At 33.4% G+C, this 18,723-nt stretch overlaps 1 protein-coding gene across 13 annotated transcripts in view; it reads left to right on the forward strand.

Moving 5' to 3' along the window:
• CARF (calcium responsive transcription factor) overlaps positions 1-18,723 on the forward strand; it is a 100,681-nt gene that overhangs the window by 15,600 nt on the left and 66,358 nt on the right. For 8 of the 13 annotated variants that reach the window (XR_008956286.1, XR_008956283.1, XR_008956289.1 and 5 more), the window contains exons 4-9: positions 879-1,106; positions 4,921-5,041; positions 6,139-6,268; positions 7,807-7,891; positions 11,079-11,268; positions 16,535-16,655. Coding sequence is in view for 1 of the 13 variants with exons in the window: in XM_057304153.1 (XP_057160136.1) it covers positions 879-1,106; positions 4,921-5,041; positions 6,139-6,268; positions 7,807-7,891; positions 11,079-11,268; positions 16,535-16,655 (875 nt within the window). In the remaining 12 variants the exon portion in view is untranslated. Of the gene's footprint in view, positions 1-878; positions 1,107-4,920; positions 5,042-5,224; positions 5,292-6,138; positions 6,269-7,806; positions 7,892-10,221; positions 10,328-11,078; positions 11,269-15,076; positions 15,884-16,517; positions 16,656-18,723 lie in introns of those variants that run through there. The other 5 variants (XR_008956290.1, XR_008956291.1, XR_008956295.1 and 2 more) reach the window with 5 other exon arrangements.

Genomic DNA, 18,723 nt, shown 5'->3' on the forward strand with positions numbered 1-18,723 from the left:
AGATACCACCTTACAGTTAGAATGGCAAAAATTAACAAAACAGGAAACAACAAATGTTGGCAAGGATGTGGAGAAGGGGGAACCCTCCTACACTGTTGGTGGTAATGAAAGCTGGTGCAGCACTCTGGAAAACAGTATGGAGCTTCCTGAAGATGTTAAAAATAGAGTGACCCTACGACCCAGCAATTGCATTGCTAGGTATTTACCCCAAAGATACAGATGTCATGAAAAGAAGGTGCACATGCACCCCAATGTTCATAGTAGCAATGTCCACAATAGCCAAACTGTGGAAGGAGCTGAGATGCCCTTCGACAGATGAATGGATAAAGAAGATGTGGTACATATATACAATGCAATATTACTCAGCCTTCAGAGAGGATGAATACCCATCTTTTGCATTGACATGGCTGGAACTGGAGGGGATTATGCTAAGTGAAGTAAGTCAAGCGGAGAAAGACAATTATCATATGGTTTCACTCATATGTGGATCATAAGGAATAGCACGGAGGACCATAGGGGAAGGGAGGAAAAACTGAAGGGGGAGAAATCAGAGAGGGAGACAAACCATGAGAGACTGTGGACTTCAGGAAACAACCTCAGGGTTTCAGAAGGAAGGGAGGTGGGGGGTAAGGGGTAGCCAGGTGATGGGTATTAAGGAGGGCATGTGTTTTGATGAACACTGGGTGTTACATGCAACTAATGAATCATTAAACACTACATCCAAAACTAATCATGTACTATACAGTAGCTAACTGAACATAATAAAAATTTTTAAAAATTAAAAAATGAAATCTTAAAAAAATTTTAATTTTAAAAATACAAATTGTGACATTATATTTTACAAACACCCAAGTGCTTTTTTTTTTTCTTTTCAAAAGCATCTAACCTGTATGGACTCCAGGGATCCTTCCTTCGGACAGAATGGTTCTCCTAGAGTTTTACCCATCACCTCTCATGAAGCAGATAAGTCACTCACATCACAGAATATACCAGGGGCCCTGACTCAGACACAGACTCTTTCTGCAGAACAGTTCCACCTAGTGGACCAAAATGAGCAACCTATTCAGTATGAACTCCAGTCACTGGGGGATTCTAATGCACAAATGGTGAGTGTCTTTTATAAATAACCAGTTTTATGCTATTTAGCAAAATGTATCAACCTTACGAGATGACCTTAATTTCTTGAAACTTTTGACGTGCATTGCTCTGAAAATACTGTTTCCTGATGTTCGTTTTTAAGTTATGTGAAGATTTTAAAGGATTTCCTTTTAGGACTACTAATAGAATGTTAAACCACTACTTCCCAGTTACTATGTCTAGGTACACTCACTTTGAGATCAGTTGGAAATCTATCATAGTCTGTAACTAGTGCCAGAGTTTACATGTAACTTATATTTATTTTTGTGTATACTGAACTCAGGGTTCATTTGACTGAACTCAAGGTTATTGCTTTATCCACCTCTCATTTGCTAATTTGCATGCCATAGGTTGGTATGCTTTCTTGAATCAAAAGAAAGCAATGGAAGTACCAGTGGTATACTGGCAGTTAGACATACCTTTGCTGATGGGTAGATATATATGTGTCATGTAAATAACAATGCATATAAAGGTGAAAAGGCTGCTTTAAACTGCTGGCCGAAGTATTCATGGCCAAGTATATAGTTTGAGTAGAAGAAATGAAAGATGGTTTTGATTGAAATTAAAGAGAATTACTGAGAAAAACTTCTAAGCTTCTCTCTGATTAATAAGAATATCCTTACGTTAATAATATGAAGAATAATGTATCTCTTGTTTACCTGTTTTCCATATTTTCTACAATGGCTATTTATTAATTACATAACAAAAATTATTTTAAAAATTATAATTTCAGTTATAAATTATACCACAAGTGAGCAGCCATTTTACCTAAAATTAATCCCTCTTTTGTTTCTGGTCTAGAGCATTCTAGAGTTAATCTATGTCCTATTGTATGAAGGATTATCATTTTACACATATATATATATGTATATATAAAATGTATATACACATGCTAGTTTTCTTTAAAAGCACATTAAAGCCATTTATTTGTTTGAGTCTAAAAAATGTTAGGGTTTCCATTCTCTTTGTAATTGTATTAATCTTTATTCACAAAGTGGTCATAAAGGTGATTTTACATTGTCTGGGATAGGAGGCGATACAGAGGGTTATCTGAAGCTATGAAATAGAAAACCTGTGGCATGTAGCATAGAATAAATGTGAGAAACTTAGAATATAAGAAAGTTTTTTCTTCAAAGAACCAACATTCAGAAAGTGGTGATGTTTTGGGAAACTTAGTGGAACTTCTCAGGGGTTTTGTTTGTTTTAATAGACTTTATTTTTTAGAGCAGTTTTAGGTTCAAAGCAAAACTGAATGGAAGGTACAGAGATTTCCCATAAAGCCCCTACCCCTATATATGCATGGTCTTCCCCATTTTCAACATCTTCCACCAAATGGATCTTCTTTTAAAGAAATTTTTTTAAATATTATTTTTTAATGTAGAAGTTACCAAGAAAGTAGTAAAGATTCTGTAGTGAGTGAATCTGCAACAGTTGAAGAGGTTTTAAAGCAAAGCAGGGATGGTATTTTGGATTTATTAGATATATTGTACAGTACACAAAGAGCCTAGTAAATATGACTACTTATTAGCCAAGGTTTTCTTTCTTTCTTTCTTTTTTCAAGGATTTCTGATCATGTTCATGGTCTGCCTCAAATAGAATGCATTGCAACAGATGACTTTTCAGAACTCTGTTTTCATAGCAAAGATAAAGATAATTAACTTTTTTTTAAAATAGGAAAAGTAATATTATTGTCACCATTATCAAATTACAGGAACTGAAAATAGTTTTTTAGGTACCAGGCGGAATTAGCTAAGGAAAGAGAAAATGGAGGAGACTCTTCTCCACTGTACACAGGAAACATATTTTCAAAGCTAAGAGGATATTCCACAGATCATTCTTAATTATGAAATTTTCATGTGATTGAATAAATTATAAATATTTGTGTTTTATTTGGATTTAGTAGTAACCACAGCACTCTTATTTTCTAAGAATGAATGGAATATTTTTCACAACTATTTGATCTTATTTAAGGAGAAAAGAATTTATTTATTTTTTTAATAATAATATTTTTTATTATATTATGTTAGTCACCATACAGTACATCCCTGGTTTTTGATGTAAAGTTCCATGATTCATTAGTTGTGTATAGCACCCAGTGCACCATGAAATATGTGCCCTCCTTACTACCCATCACCAGCCTATCCCATTCCCCCATCCCCCTCCCCTCTGAAGCTCTCAGTTTCCCAGAGTCCATAGTCTCTCATGCTTCATTCCCCCTTCTGAATACCCCCCTTTTCTTTATCCCTTTCTTCTCCTACCGATCTTCCTACTTCTTATGTTCCATAAATGAGTGAAACCATATGATAATTTATTTCACTTACCATTAAGGGAGAAAAGAGTTTAAAACCATGTTATTACTGTTGCCTTTTAAAGTCCAGTGGTATTTTTTGTATTGTTTTTGCCTTTTTTTAGATTAAGTAACATCATCAGATAATGGGAAGCAGTACAGAGTAGTTGTTTGAATTTGCGTTTGAATTTCAACTCACCACTGTATAACCATGTGTTATCTTGCATAGTTGTGTAATCTCTTATGACATTATCCTCAGGTGTAAAATGTATATACTTCATATACATGTGACAAGGATTAAATACAGTAATGCATGTAAAGTCTTGCCACTTAGTATGCACTCAACAAATGTAAAGCAATTATCATCATCAGAGTTTACAGTTGCTTTTTCATGATGAAGGGATAAAAGGTACGGCAAGATATTTTTATCTCAAGAAACTTGGTAAACATTGGGGGAGGAAAACAATTCCTACTCTTAATTTCTGGGAAATGTTTACAGTTATACTTTAAGGCATCTACTTTGTTGAAGTTTTTTTCAAATTTAATTTTTTTCCAAATTAAAATTTTTTCAAATGACCCTCTTCAAAGTAGGACTGCAGTCTCTGTTAGGCATCAGTAATGTTTTCATGTTTACATAGCAAAAAGGTAGCCTTGGAAGGCGGTTTGGAATGATTACAAATAATTACTTGAGGGAGAACTGAGGCTAGCTGACTTTGGGTAAAATGGTAACACTGTGTCAATAAGTAGTATGTTAGGTAATAAAATTTACAGCCTGTCTGAAAAGTCTGGAAATGCAGGATAAACTTATTTTCAAATAATGTATTTGTTTTATTTTTCAACTGATAGGCTTAAAGTGTTTTTCTTCAGCTTCAGACCTTTTAGTTGACAGTTCTCTAAATTTAAGGTAATGGATTCAGTTGTTAAACCAAAGAAAAAAAGGAAATAATAAACATGATTTTTCTTATATTTTCAGGCTTTTTGGGCATTCAGTGGTATTCCTTATGGACTAAGACAGGATATATATAAATTCAGAGACATAAAAATAAATTCTGTTTAATTAGACATCTAACAAGGTACTGTTTTTAAACTAATGAAAGTGACTTAAAATATGGAACAAATGATTACCACACAAATAGTTCAAACACATAGGGATATAATACAGTAAGTAGAAAAAAATAAATATATTAAGTCCAGTCAGAGCCTTGTTCACATTACTAAGTAATAAGACCTCATACATGTGTAATGATTAAGACCATAGATGGTTAGATCATAGGACATAGGGTCAAACTGCCTGTTTTGAATCCTAGTTTTACCACTTACCAGTTCTGAAACTTTGGAAAAAAATTTTTTATGTGCTTCAGTGTTTTCATCTAAAAATGAGGGAAATAGTAGTATCTACCATACAAATAGGCATGTCTTTAATCATTTATTTAAGTACTAATTCTGTTAAGTCATTGTTGACTTACGCATTTGATTTCTCTTTTAATGCTTCCAAGATGATTGTTGCCAACCCATCAGAAAACGGACAGGTGCTGCGTGTAATTCCATCTACACAGACAGGAATGGCACAAGTGATTATACCTCAGGGGCAGCTTGTGGACGTGAATAGTCCTCAGGGTGAGTAATCATGGGATATAGGGGATTTGAGAATGTGTTAAAGAACAAATGTATATTTCAGAAAATCACCTCATGAAAGTCAGTGCTAAAATTGATATCTTTGGGTAAGATTGTGAACTGAATAATTAGAAAAAGTTTCTTAGCCCGAATAAATTTCAAGTTCATTTTTCAACTCCTGTCTAGGTTAGCTGTCTATTTCATTTTGGAATTCTATGAAGCTGGTTGACTCTTGCTTCCTCCCAAATGACCAGTGAGCATAAAATAAATTCTTCTTAATTACAATAACAGTAATAATAACAGCAACAATAACAGGAATATAGTGCTAATAGCTACTGGAGAAATTTCTACATTCGTATTTTTATCAATATTATTGTTAGCCATGTGACTCATTACTCTTTTATTTAACTATTCTTGTCATCCTTTTTGCTCTTTTCCTCTTTTCTTTTTCCTTCAGATTCAGAAAGGGGAATCATGTTCCCCATTTTTTTATTCTTTCTTAACCTATTTGATAATATTCCTGTTAGTTCTCTTCTTTGGCTTCCCTTCCTTATCCATCTATTTCAGTCTCTTTTCTAACACCATAGCTACAGTGTTTCATCATTCATTCATAGCTAATAATTTAGAGTAGATATTTTTACCTTAGTGATATAATTCTTCGCCTTTGTTAATAGTTAAAACTTAAGGAAAAAAAGTTTGCAGACAAAATGATAAACATGGTATAGAAATGAAAAAGAGTCTGAAACTAATGATGTACTATATGTTGGCTAATTGAATTTAAATAAAAATATTTTTAAAAAGAAATGAAAAAGAGTTTTATATTTTCTTATATATTATGAAACTACTAACATAATAATTTTACCACTTTTATATCCTAGCTGTTCAATATAAGCTTCAAAAATTTAATTATAAAATTTCATTAAGCAGTATTATAATTTGAAACTAAACAAGTTTATTAGGGAAATTCTCAAAACACTGTAAGATATGCTTTAGAGCATATCTTGCCTTTCCTATTTCAAATGTATGAGTTCTAGTTAGTTACATTCTCGTGGTCTTATTCAAGATATTGATGTTGCTTTGTTCTTGTTACTGCTGTTAAGATGTCTCTGAAGAGAAACCCAGTGATAGAAATTTACCAACTGTAAGAGTGGATGTTCTAGCGGATAATACCAGTAGTTATACTCTTCATCCACAAGCATCTGTCACATTGCCCAAAAAGACAGTGGCCAGGTGAGTCAGTGGGAAAGAGGAGTTCATATTTTGAAATTATCATGGAAATCTTTTTTTTTAATTATCTTATCTAAAGTGGGCTGACTATAGAAAAGATCAGAAATTCAGGAAATAGAATAAACTATCATCAAATTACCAAATATCTTTAATTATTTTAATGGCATCTTGGCACTAGGAGACTATCCTGGAAGCTGTAATGTCTAAAAGTGCTACTTTTTCTCAGCGACACTTGCCTATTAATCTGTTTTAAAAAATATTTTTATTTATTTATTTGAGAGAGAGAGAGCACAAGCAGGGGGAACGGCAGAAGGAGAGGGAGAAGCAGGCTCCCCGCTGAGCAGGGAGCCCGATGCAAGGCTCCATCCCAGGACCCTGGGATCATGACCTGAGCTGATGGCAGATGCTTAATCGACTGAGCCACCCAGGCACCCCTTGCCTGTTACCTTTTGAAGCAATTTGGAAACATCTGACACTAATATGGTTTTTAGAATAAAGAAATATCCGTTCTAGTTCCTAAAATGTTTAATGGTTCCTCATCTTTTAATGATTTAATTCCTCTGTGGTAAAGTATTTAAGTGTTTTTTGCAAGCATGTTTCAGCTTTTATTTTTGCCTTAACACTGTTTATAGTAATTTAGGCAAATACAGACATAAGTTTTGTATTATTATATTCTTTTAACTGTTTAAGATAATATTTAAAAATTAGCACAATATTTATGACATTTAGTCTTAGAGCTTGACATAATATCATGTTAACTCTTTTTTTTTTTTTTTTAAGATTTTATTTATTTATTCGACAGAGATAGAGACAGCCAGCAGAGAGGGAACAGAAGCAGGGGGAGTGGGAGAGGAAGAAGCAGGCTCATAGCGGAAAAGCCTGATGTGGGGCTCGATCCCATAACGCCGGGATCACGCCCTGAGCCGAAGGCAGACGCTTAACCGCTGTGCCACCCAGGCGCCCCATATCATGTTAACTCTTAACAGGTCACTGGAAGATGTTTTATTGGCTCATTTTTTTGTTAAATGAAAAACAGTTATATAATGAGAAGACTACAAAATAAGCTTTGAAGGAGATATATAAAACACTTAAATTTGTTGAGACTGCAGGTATTTGGAAGAAGAAACTTAGGCCTTTGCTTTAGCAGTTAATAAAATAGTGATGTTTAAAGAAAATTATAATTAATACACCCACCACTTAATTATTATAATTAATTATAATTAATATACCCACTTAATTGTAATAAGTGTAATTGTAATAAGATTTGTAATTGTAATTGTAATACAATTAAGATTTTATTTATTTATTTTTTAAGTAAATGACATCCAGCTTGGGACTTGAGCTCATGACTCCAAGATCAAGAGTCGCATGCTCCACCAATTGAGCCAGCTAGGTGCCCCTATTAGTACAGTTTCTTATTGATGACCTCAATATATTGTCTGTAACACTGGTTAAGGAGATAAAACAGTTGAATGTCGTAAGTGTGTTTGTGTGTGTGCAACTTGTAATACATATTTATGTATATTCCTCCCTTGTCTCAGAATGCTTGAAGAACCCTTTCTGGCTCCTCTCCAGCCACTTTCTTCTAATACACCTATGTGGGCCTGCCGTCTTAGAAGCTGTGAGGTGAGTTAAAAATAATCCTTACCTAGATTCACTAAATTGATTATCACTGTAATGCATCCCAGTATGTCCACTTTTGAGTGCAGCTAATAGACTGTATCTGTAATACTTTGTTTATGTTTATGCTAACTCTGATCTCATTTATTCTTTTATTCCTTAGAGATTGTAAGCTCTGTTAAAGCAGTTTCATATAAATTCCTTCATGCTTCACTGTCATTTCTTCTTTTGCAGCTCTTTTCTATTTTCTTCCATGAAACTGCATTATCATGTTTTTCTACTTTTTATTTTTTGGCCATTACTTCTCTTTCTTTACTTGTACTTATTTCTTTTCATATTCTCAATGGAAATTCTTTAAGTTTTGTTGTTGACCTTGTCTTATTTCTCTACATTTTATCCCTTGAAGAGCTGATCAATTTTGTTAACTTTCCCCTCTCACTTTTATAAAAATGATTTCCAAATCCATATCACTGGTTCTTTAATTATTCCCTTGCTATATATCTTTTCTGTAAATAATCTAATGATTATTTTAGCTTTTACATATTTATCTCTTTAAGTTCTTTGGTATCTATTATCATTACTGTTATAAATTATTTGCTTAATTACTTGTTCATCATTACGTAGCATTTAGACTCTACACTTTTTGAGGGAAGGGACCATGCTCCTGTACATGTAAACCATACATGATAATGACTAATTATTAAAATGCCTCATTGTTTTAAACAAATTTTCAAAATGGAAAGGAAAAACATTACTTCAGTTTTAATATTTTGTGAAAAGTTCTAATAATAAAGTCTAATGGTAACGTTGTATTGCATTGAGTAGGACGTTTTTACTATAGTTTCTTTTCTAAGTCATATATATGTAAGTCTGTATGTATGGGTAGGTAGATAGATTTTTTTCCCCTCACACTTTTTGTTACAGTTTTTCACTGGTTTCCAGAAGTAACTATTATTGTTGTTTGATGAGGGTTTTTTTTTTTTAAAAGATTTATTTACTATTTTAGAGAAAGAGAGAGAGTGTGAACAGAGTGAGGGGCAGAGGGAGGGGGGAGAGAGAATCTCAAGAAGACTCCCTGCTGAGCACAGAGCCATAATGGGGCTCAGTCCCAGGACCCTGAGATCATGACCTGAGCTGAAATCAAGAATCAGATGCTCAACCTACTGAGCCACCCAGGTGTCCCTGATGAGGGTTTTTAAAATCGTTACTATAAACTTTACAGAATGCTATGGACATTAAAGCATTAGCAATTATGTAGTCAAATCACCTTGTTTTACAACGATGTGCATTGTGTGGCTTACCTACTATCATACATCTTGTAAGAAACTAGTTAAAACTGTCCAAAGGAATGAATATCTCCATCAGTGAAGGCTTCTTTCTTCTCTCCTAAGCTGTATCAGTAGTGAAAAACAATTTTGGTTAATGGCTGAAGAAGTGTTTTCTGCATTTTGCTTCCAAAATATTGTTTAATAGGGGCACCTGGGTGGCTCAGTCTGTTGAGTGTCTGACTTCGGCTCAGGTCATGATCTCAGGGTCCTGGGATGGAGCCCTGCATTGGGCTCTCTGCTCAGCAGGGAGTCTACTTGTCCCTATTCCTCTCCCTCTGCCCCTCCCCTCCACTCATGCTCTCTCTCTCAAATAAAGTCTTTAAAATATATATAGTTTAGTAGTCCTTTTTACTTTTTGACTTTTCATTTAATTATGTTTTTCCATAAGCATTTTTTAGGTTTGACCGAAATGCACTAATTGAATAAATTTCAAAACTGTGTTAAACTTTTATTTCCTGATAGAGGCCTGGTTGTACTAATTCTGAATTTTTCCTTTCATTGACATAAAAACTCTGTTCATTTTATTTGTTAAAAAATGTTAATCGCTGGTCTTTATGTTTCTACTTTTATTTGTAGTCGATATTTCAATGAAGAAATATCTGGGCTAGAAAAATATTTGTAAGCCTAGACATTTTTATTATTTGTAGGGGAAACTGGAGATAATGTATCACTTGGCATCAGATTATCGCTTCTTATTATGGCCCAAAGTACAGCCACAACAGTATTTTGATACCTTCCTCTTATTAAATGTATTCTCACAGGGTGAAATATTTAGTCTAATAAAAAGATTCCTAGTCCCACATCTCTGCTCTTATTCCCTTTAATGGAGAAACATACATGGAGTCAGTTCTAGGTCTGTATGCATTTTAGTGAAGGTGATCACAGTTAATAGATTTTTCGCTATTGGTATAGAAAAAGCTTCTGCTTTTGTTGAGGGTTACTTACATGCTTGTGGGTAGATAATATCAATTTATTTACATGATTTATTTACACCTTCCTTGTTTCAGGAAGAATGAAGACAGCTAACAAAAATACATAAAATATATTAGCAAGGTGGAAATTAAAATGGGAACTAAAGAATAAAGAAAAACAAGAGTGTAACCATAAAATGGAAGTAAGAAATGTGTATCTTAATGAACTGTATGTACACACACACACACACACACATATACGTGCACACGTACACACACACTTTTCTATAATTTAAGCATCTACATTTCAAAAAGGCGAAACCCAGTTATTCTGTGTTCACTAGATAAAAGTAATTATGTTAATTTCCGTAAAATAAAACCATTAACTATTTTTGGTACTAAGTTCAGATAGGATTTTCTCTCAGAGAAGGATCTTCTTAAAAAAGAATCTTGATATAATGAGCAAATTCTTTGATATCACTTAGGAGATACCATCACAGTTTTCATAGGCTTTCAAAAAGATTCATGGCATATCAAAATTAATTTTAGCAAAGGAAGCCCCATAGGGAAACAGTACTTTATGTCTAGTTTTATGCTGATCTGTTTGGATCCAGGGGTAGAATTTTAAATATATGGAAGAATGGATACACAATGTGTTCTTCAAACTATCCTCCCTAAATATTATTTCTCTCAAGCAAGATTTTGATACTGATGGTGTGGCCATGAGTTTGACATTATATTCTCTAACAAATATTTGGAGAATATCTGTTTGATAACGCTGGTTGAAAGCAAATCAGATACACTGGTTGTAATAGATCATTGATCTGAGGGGAGAATGACATTCTCTTTTGAAAACTGATGAGTCTTTTATCTTGGACAACCACTTCATTAAATTTTTTGTACAGTGAAACATATTTGCTAATAATTTTGTTATTTAATTTCTACTACATGCAGAAAATTGGAGATTCATACCGTGGCTACTGTGTAAGTGAGACTGAATTAGAAAGTGTCCTAACATTTCATAAGCAGCAAACACAGAGTGTTTGGGGTACCCGCCAATCTCCAAGCCCAGCCAAGCCAGCTACACGCTTGATGTGGAAATCTCAGTATGTCCCATATGATGGAATCCCATTTGTCAATGCAGGTACTTTTTTAAAAAAATTATTTTAAGAGGTTCAGCAGAGCCATGATCCATTGTGAAAATGTGGTTTTCATAAAAATTTCCTATGAAAATTTTCATTTATGCAGATGACAACTGAATGTTAATTGTTGAAAATGCATATTAAACTAAAAAGAAAACTTAAATATGACCAATTATTTTATGAAATTGTATTTTAATATATTAGAATAAATAAATAATACTTCCTTAGATATTATGCTGGTAAATAGAAAATAAAAATATTAATAGAGCAATTTTATTATTCTAAATATGTGTATCTGTTGGATTTTCTTTTTTTTTATCCAGTCCAAATATTCTCTCCTCTCTTGATTTGTCTTGTGGGACAAATTTGTATTCATTTTGTATGCTTATAACTCTGGAGTTACTGTGTAGAATTTGTATGCAATCTGGAGTTATACAGAATTCCAAAATTAGGATTCTCGAGCATCAAATGTGTTACATACACTATTCTCAAATATTGGACTAGGGTTTTGTGTGTGTTTTTTAAAGATTTTATTTTTAAGTAATCTCTATACCCAGTGTGGGGCTCGAACTCACAACCCTGAGATCAAGAGTCTCATGCTCCAGGAGCCCCTAAAGTGGTGGAGTTTCAAACAATTTCCAGAGATTCACCCTAGGGCTAGTCAAACCCCAAAGAATATAAAGATAAGTGATTTATTTTAGACTGTGGAAATACTGATTCAGCTGGAAGAGTTGCAGTCTCATCCTGGACCTCTGAGGGTAAAAAAAGATATGTGGGGGAAGATGAGATAAATGTAACCTCTTCTGCCCAGGTTTCATCAGTATTCTATAAAAGATGCAACATTTTTCCCCTCCATAGTTCTAATCCCCTGTTAACTCTCCACAGGCAGCCACTACACAAATTCTTTCCAGTCTATATTTTTATACTTTACCACACATATTTGTATTTATAATAATGTATTTTATCATTTTGAATATTTTGAAATATCCATAAATAGTAAACTATGGACATTGTTATGTAAATTTTCACTCGCCCTTATTTCTTGAAATCCATCCATATTGATACTTACAGATCTTAATTTAACCAGTACGTAACATTCCAGCGTATCACCAAACGACAATTATTTTTCTACTAATGATCATTTAGGATGTTTCTGATTTTCAATATTACAAACAATGCTGTAGCCAAACCTTGACAATAAACATTTTCTGTTGAAAAGATATAGTTAATAGTGATGAAGTTAATAGTGCATGTATTAAAGTGGAATTGCTGAGTTGCAAAGTACACCCATTTCATCTTTACAAGATTATCTCAAGTTGCTCTCTAAAGTGGTTGTACAAGAGGGGCGCCTGGGTGGCACAGCGGTTAAGCGTCTGCCTTCGGCTCAGGGCGTGATCCCAGCATTGTGGGATCGAGCCCCGCATCAGGCTCTTCCACTATGAGCCTGCTTCTTCCTCTCCCACTCCCCCTGCTTGTGTTCCCTCTCTGGCTGGCTGTCTCTATCTCTGTCGAATAAATAAATAAAATCTTTAAAAAAAATAAAAATAAAAATAAAGTGGTTGTACAAGAGCCATCCAAAAAAAGAAATCTTGCCATTTGCAACAACATGGATGGAACTGTGCTAAGCTAAATAAGTCAATCAGAGGAAGACAATTTTCATACGATCTCACTCATATGTGGAATTTAAGAAACAAAACAGGATCATAGGGGAAGGGAGGGAAAAATAAAACAAGACAAAATCAGAGAGGGAGACAAACCATAAGAGACTCATAATCACAGGAAACAAACTGATAAGTTGCTAGAGGGGAGGGCAGTGGAGGGATGAGGTAGCTGGGTGATGGACACTAAGGAGGGCACGTGATATAATGAGCACTGGGTGTTATATAAGACTGATGAATCACTGACCTCTACCTCTGAAACTAATAATAACTGTATGTTAATTAATTGCATTTAAATTTTTAAAAAGATCACCTAATAAAAAAATAAAAAATAAAAAAGTGGTTGTACAGGTGCAAAAATCTCTTTTCTAAAATTTTTTGGCCACATGTATTTAGAATTTTTGGAATGTAATATAATATTACAGAATACTCCCAGCAAGTGTTCTGTTGACCATATCACATAATCAAACACAGCAATATTTTATGGATAGTAACAATAAGAGGAGTAAAGATTATAAATAGCCACATAAAGTTCAGGTCAGGTTTTGCCTGGGTTCTAAAAAATTTTGTTTTCTGAACTTTTTCAATTTCGGAATTATACATGAGGAATTGACAACCTGTACTAATTTTTACTTGTTTCAGCAATGTATGAAAATTTCCCTTTCCTTCATTTACCTTATGACTTAGCATTGTCAGACTTTAAAAATCTTTATATTCTGGGGGTGCCAGAATGAGCCCCTGGGTGGCTCAGTCAGTTGAGCAGCTGCCTTCGGCTTAGGTCATGATCTCAGGGTCCTGGGATCAAGCCCCACGTTGGGCTCCCTGCTCAGCGGGGGGCCTGCTTCTCCCTCTCCCTCTGCAGCTCCCCCTACTTGTACTCTCCTGCTCTCTGTCAAATAAATAAATAAAATATTAAAAAAAAAATCTTTATATTCTGGAAATGTTCATATATATATATATATATCTGTGATATATATATATATATACATATATAGACATTTATACATATATAGACATATACATATTATATATGCATATGTAGAAGTAAAGGTAATATATATAATAACATGTATTGTGTGTGTGTGTGTATAAATATGTATGTATGTATCTCTCAAAGTAAAGGTAATAATATATGAAATCCCATGACTCTCCCTATATCCACCATACAGCTTCAACAACTATTAGCATATGGTCATTCTGGTTTCATTTATATCCCTACCCACTTCTTCATTCCTCACCTCCAAGATGATTTTACAGCAAATTCCAGATGTCCAATCACTTTATCTGTAATTACAAAAGTATATATTATATACCAAAGTATATATCTCTAAAAGATAAGGACTCTTCATATATATATATATACACACACAATGACAATCACATTATCATATTTTAAATAGTAATTTTTTAATGTCATAAAATGTCCAATGTTTACATTTCTTATCTAATAATTATTTTTCCATAGGTTTGTTCAAATTCACAACCAAACAGAGTTCACAGATTACATTTGGTTTTATCTCCTAAATTTCTTTTCACCTAAAAATTTCTCTCCTCTTTTCCCCCAGGTAGTTTATCCTGTAGAGTTTTCTATATTCTGAGTTTTGTTGATTCCATCTCTGTGCTGTAGTTTAACATGTTTTTTAACAATTTCCTATATTTCCTGTGAACTGTTAGATCTAGGGGCTTGATTAAATGAAGATTTACTCTCCATTAAAGTATTTTGCAAGAATACTTCAAGGTGTGCTGTGTACTTCTTATTGCAACCTATGTGCAACACCTTTTTGTGATGTTAAAATTCATCAGTGGATTCAGTTATTTTAGAGTATTGTCAGATTTTTTATTTTTGCCAATATGAAGAGTGTGAGATAGTATTTTAGTATAGCTTGAATTTGCATTTCCACATTTACTAGTAAAATTGAACATCTTTTTATTTGTTCGTTTAATATCTTTTTTTTTCTTTCTGAATTGCCTATTCATAGTCTTTACCCATTCTTCTGTTTGGTTCTTTATTTTCAAAAATTATTTGTAGCTCTTTACATTCTGCATATTCTTCCTTATTATTATCTCTATATTAATGTTAATTCTTAAATTTATATTTAAAATTTTAAAGTTTTAAATTTTAATGTCAGATCTATCAACATTTATGATTTTTTAAATTTTATATTTTAAAAATCTGTTGTGCTCTATCTAGAATAGGATATTTTACTTGAAGCCATAAACTGTATAGTTTTCACATCCACTTATTTATATTCTATTGCTATGTAACAAATTACTCAAAACTTGATGGCTGAAAACAAACGTTTATCTCATGGTTTCTGTGAGTCAGGAATCCGAGAGCGGCTTAGTAAGGTGGTTCAGCCTCAGGTTCTGTCACAAGACTGCAGTTACGGTGAGGGTGTTGGCTGGAGCTGCAGTCATCTCACCGCTTGGCTGGGGGAGGATCTGCTTCCAAGCTCATTCATGTGGCTTATTCCTTGCCACATGGGCCTCTCCACAGAGCTGCCTCCCTGTAGACAGCTGATTTCGCCCAGAGAGACCAATCCAAGCAAGAGCAAGAGAGTACCCAGGATGGAAGTCACAGTCTTTTTATAACCTTATATCAAAAATAACATCATGTCACATCTGCCATATTCACTAGAAGTAAGTTAATAAGTGTAGCCCGTCCTCAAGGGGAAGGAATTACAGAAGGACATGAGTACTCGGAGGCAGGGATCATCGGGGGCCATCTCAGAGGCTGGTTAGTACATTACTGTAGTCCCCCCTTATCTGCAGTTTCACTTTCCAAGGTTTCAGTTGCCTGTTCTCAACCACAGTCTGGAAGCAGATGATCCTCCTTCTGACATATTGTCAGAAGGTCAGTAGTAGCCTAATGCTACATCACAATGTCTTCGTCATTCACCTCACTTCATCTCATCATATAGGCATTTTATCATCTCACATCATCACAAGAAGAAGAAGGGTGAGTACAGTACAATAAGATATTTTGAGAGAGACCCCATTCATATAACTTTTATGACAGTTTATTGTTATAATTGTTCTATTTTATAAGTTATTGCAAATCTCTTACTGTGCCTAATTTATTAATTAAACATTATCATAGGTATATCTGGATAGGAAAAAACATAGTTTATATATGGTTTAGTATTATCCATCCTTTCAGGCATTCACTGTGGGTCTTGGAACATATCCCCCGCAGATAAGGGGGGACTACTATATTCTAAAAGTACAAATAGAAATAAGGAAATAATTATAAAAGGAAATAAAACTTTACATGACAATATTTACTAACAAATGTAGCTTTTGCTAATTTCTACTTATACAGTGGTGAAATTTTATTATTAAAAACCATATATATGTAAATATCAGTTAACATTCAGTAAATGTGGTATTTGCAAATTTCTTACCATAATGTACATTTGGTAAATATTATAATAAAATTTTAAACTTACGTGTTCGTACATCTTAGTAAGACTTACTGATGTTTTCTTTCCTTAAAGTTGTGTGATTGAAAGTGTAAATTTTGACATTGCCCCCACCAAGTTATTTTTATTCTAGTGTCCAGAACAGATGGATACTTGAATTAATATCAATAGTTGGTTTTGGCCCACAGGGAGTAGAGCCGTGGTAATGGAGTGTCAGTATGGGCCAAGGAGAAAAGGTTTCCAGTTAAAAAAAATCATTGAGCAGGACAGCAGGTCTTGTCAGCTCTACAAAGCCACTTGTCCAGCCCGGTAAGCTTTATTTTATTTAATTTCTTTTTTATTAAGTATTTATTTTCTGATAGCTAATATGCACATTTTTATTAAGTCTAAACAGTGCCGATAAGTGTACAGTGCAATATAAGTTTCCTTTTACTTCTACTCCCTGTGTCCCTTTTTATTTTTATTTATTTATTTAATTAATTTATTTTTTTTATTATGTTTAGTTAGCCAGCATATAGTCATCATTAGTTTTTGATGTAGTGTTTAACGATTCATTAGTCCTATGTCCCTTTTTAAGGCAACAACACTTACCAGCTTCCTGAGTAACCCTCCAGAGATATTCTGTGTATATGCATACGTATATATCCTCCTTTACACTCATAGATGTTGAAATCTCAGTAAAACTTACTAATATTGTCTTTCCTTAAAGTTAGGTACTAATATACCTTCTTTCCTGCTGTGAATTCACATTGCTTTATTTCTATTTTGAATGCCTGTTATGGTTATTTACTGCACAACTATTTTGCTTCACACTAGTGTGAATGTAATGACATATACCACTCTATGCTTTGTTTTTTTTTTGTTATTTCATTCCCAGTATATCTCAAAATTGTCTCCATATCTGCACATAAAAGGACTGGTTTCTTCTTTGCATTTATTTATTTTAAAAATTGAAATATAATGGACATATAACATTATATTCATGGTTCCTTCTTTTCAGTGGCCATAAAATATTATATTTATGGATGGATTGTCATATACTAAATTAGTCCTCTAATGATGGACATGTAGGCTCTAAAAAGTATTCTTTATTATTATATACAAAGCTGCAGTTAGTAATATTATACCTATTTATATACTTGTGCAAGTATATCAATAGAATAAATTTGTTGAAATGAAATTCCTAGGGCAAAGATTATATTATTTTAAATGTTTACAGGTATTAAAGACGATTGCTCTTTAGAGAGACTTTACCAATAATCTTTATACCATCAGTGTATGAGATCAGTTTTAGATAGACTAGGACCACAGATTGGTCATTGCTTTGGGTGAGAATGAAAAATTTGAAGGAATAAAATATTTTTGTAATGTTCTTTCTAGTATTTTTTTTAGACATTGAAAGTTTTAAATTCTCAGATAAAATTTAAAAAGATAACATAAATGTTGGTTACAGTTGATCTTTGAAACATTTTATTTCAGCATCACATATCACAAACCTGCACATTCTCAAGAAGTTTTTCAGATTAATTCAGAAGACTTTTCATGTTTAATCTGATAACAGTAACTTCAGGCAATATTTAAACCTGACTGTGAAGCAAAACTTTTAACTGCTTTTAAATATAAGCAATATAAAACTTTAGATATAACTTAGAAGAAAGATCTCTTATGTGTGAAGAAATAATTTTATTCCCTATATCATTCTGCTAGTACTTTTTGAGTATCTCTTGTGCCCAGCAGTACTTTGGGTGCCATGGGAAAGAGGGAGATTGAAAGAGGTAAAGATTTTACTTAATCATGGGAAACTTAAAATATTGTTGGGGTAGATCAGAAAACGAAAAACTGTTGGAAAACGTAATGGAATAGTATATAGTACCAGATATGTCAATTAGCTGACTCATTAGAGAAGGCACATACCCATGCAAATGCATTAACAGGAAAGAAAGTGCAACTTAACCTGAATGCTGAAGTTTAGATTAAATTTGGGTAGATAAGGAATTAGAGGGGGGGTAGATAAGGAATTAGAGGGGAGATATTGTAGGCCAGGAAATTATATGAATAAAGATATGGTGTGATTGTATTTTTGGTATCAGAGAAGGAAGGAACATTGAGATGATAAACTTCCCTGAAAAAAGCAATTTTACATTTGAAGTAATTGAAAGTAAGATTAGGTAAATAAGCTAGAATCAAATGGGATGTCTTGAATGCTGCCAAGAAATTCATACTTGATTAAGGAGCAAGTCGATTCTTCAACAGAATGTGAAGAATTATTTTAACATTAATGTATCAAGTGGATTTAAGGAATGAGGCCCAGAGGCCCAAAAGGAGGCTATTAAAGTAATCCAGGCATGAGTTCTTTGTTTCGTTTTTATGTTTAAGA

The sequence above is a fragment of the Ursus arctos genome, unplaced genomic scaffold (genome assembly GCF_023065955.2).
Source record: "Ursus arctos isolate Adak ecotype North America unplaced genomic scaffold, UrsArc2.0 scaffold_1, whole genome shotgun sequence".
In the NCBI taxonomy this organism is placed as follows: Eukaryota; Metazoa; Chordata; class Mammalia; order Carnivora; family Ursidae; genus Ursus; species Ursus arctos.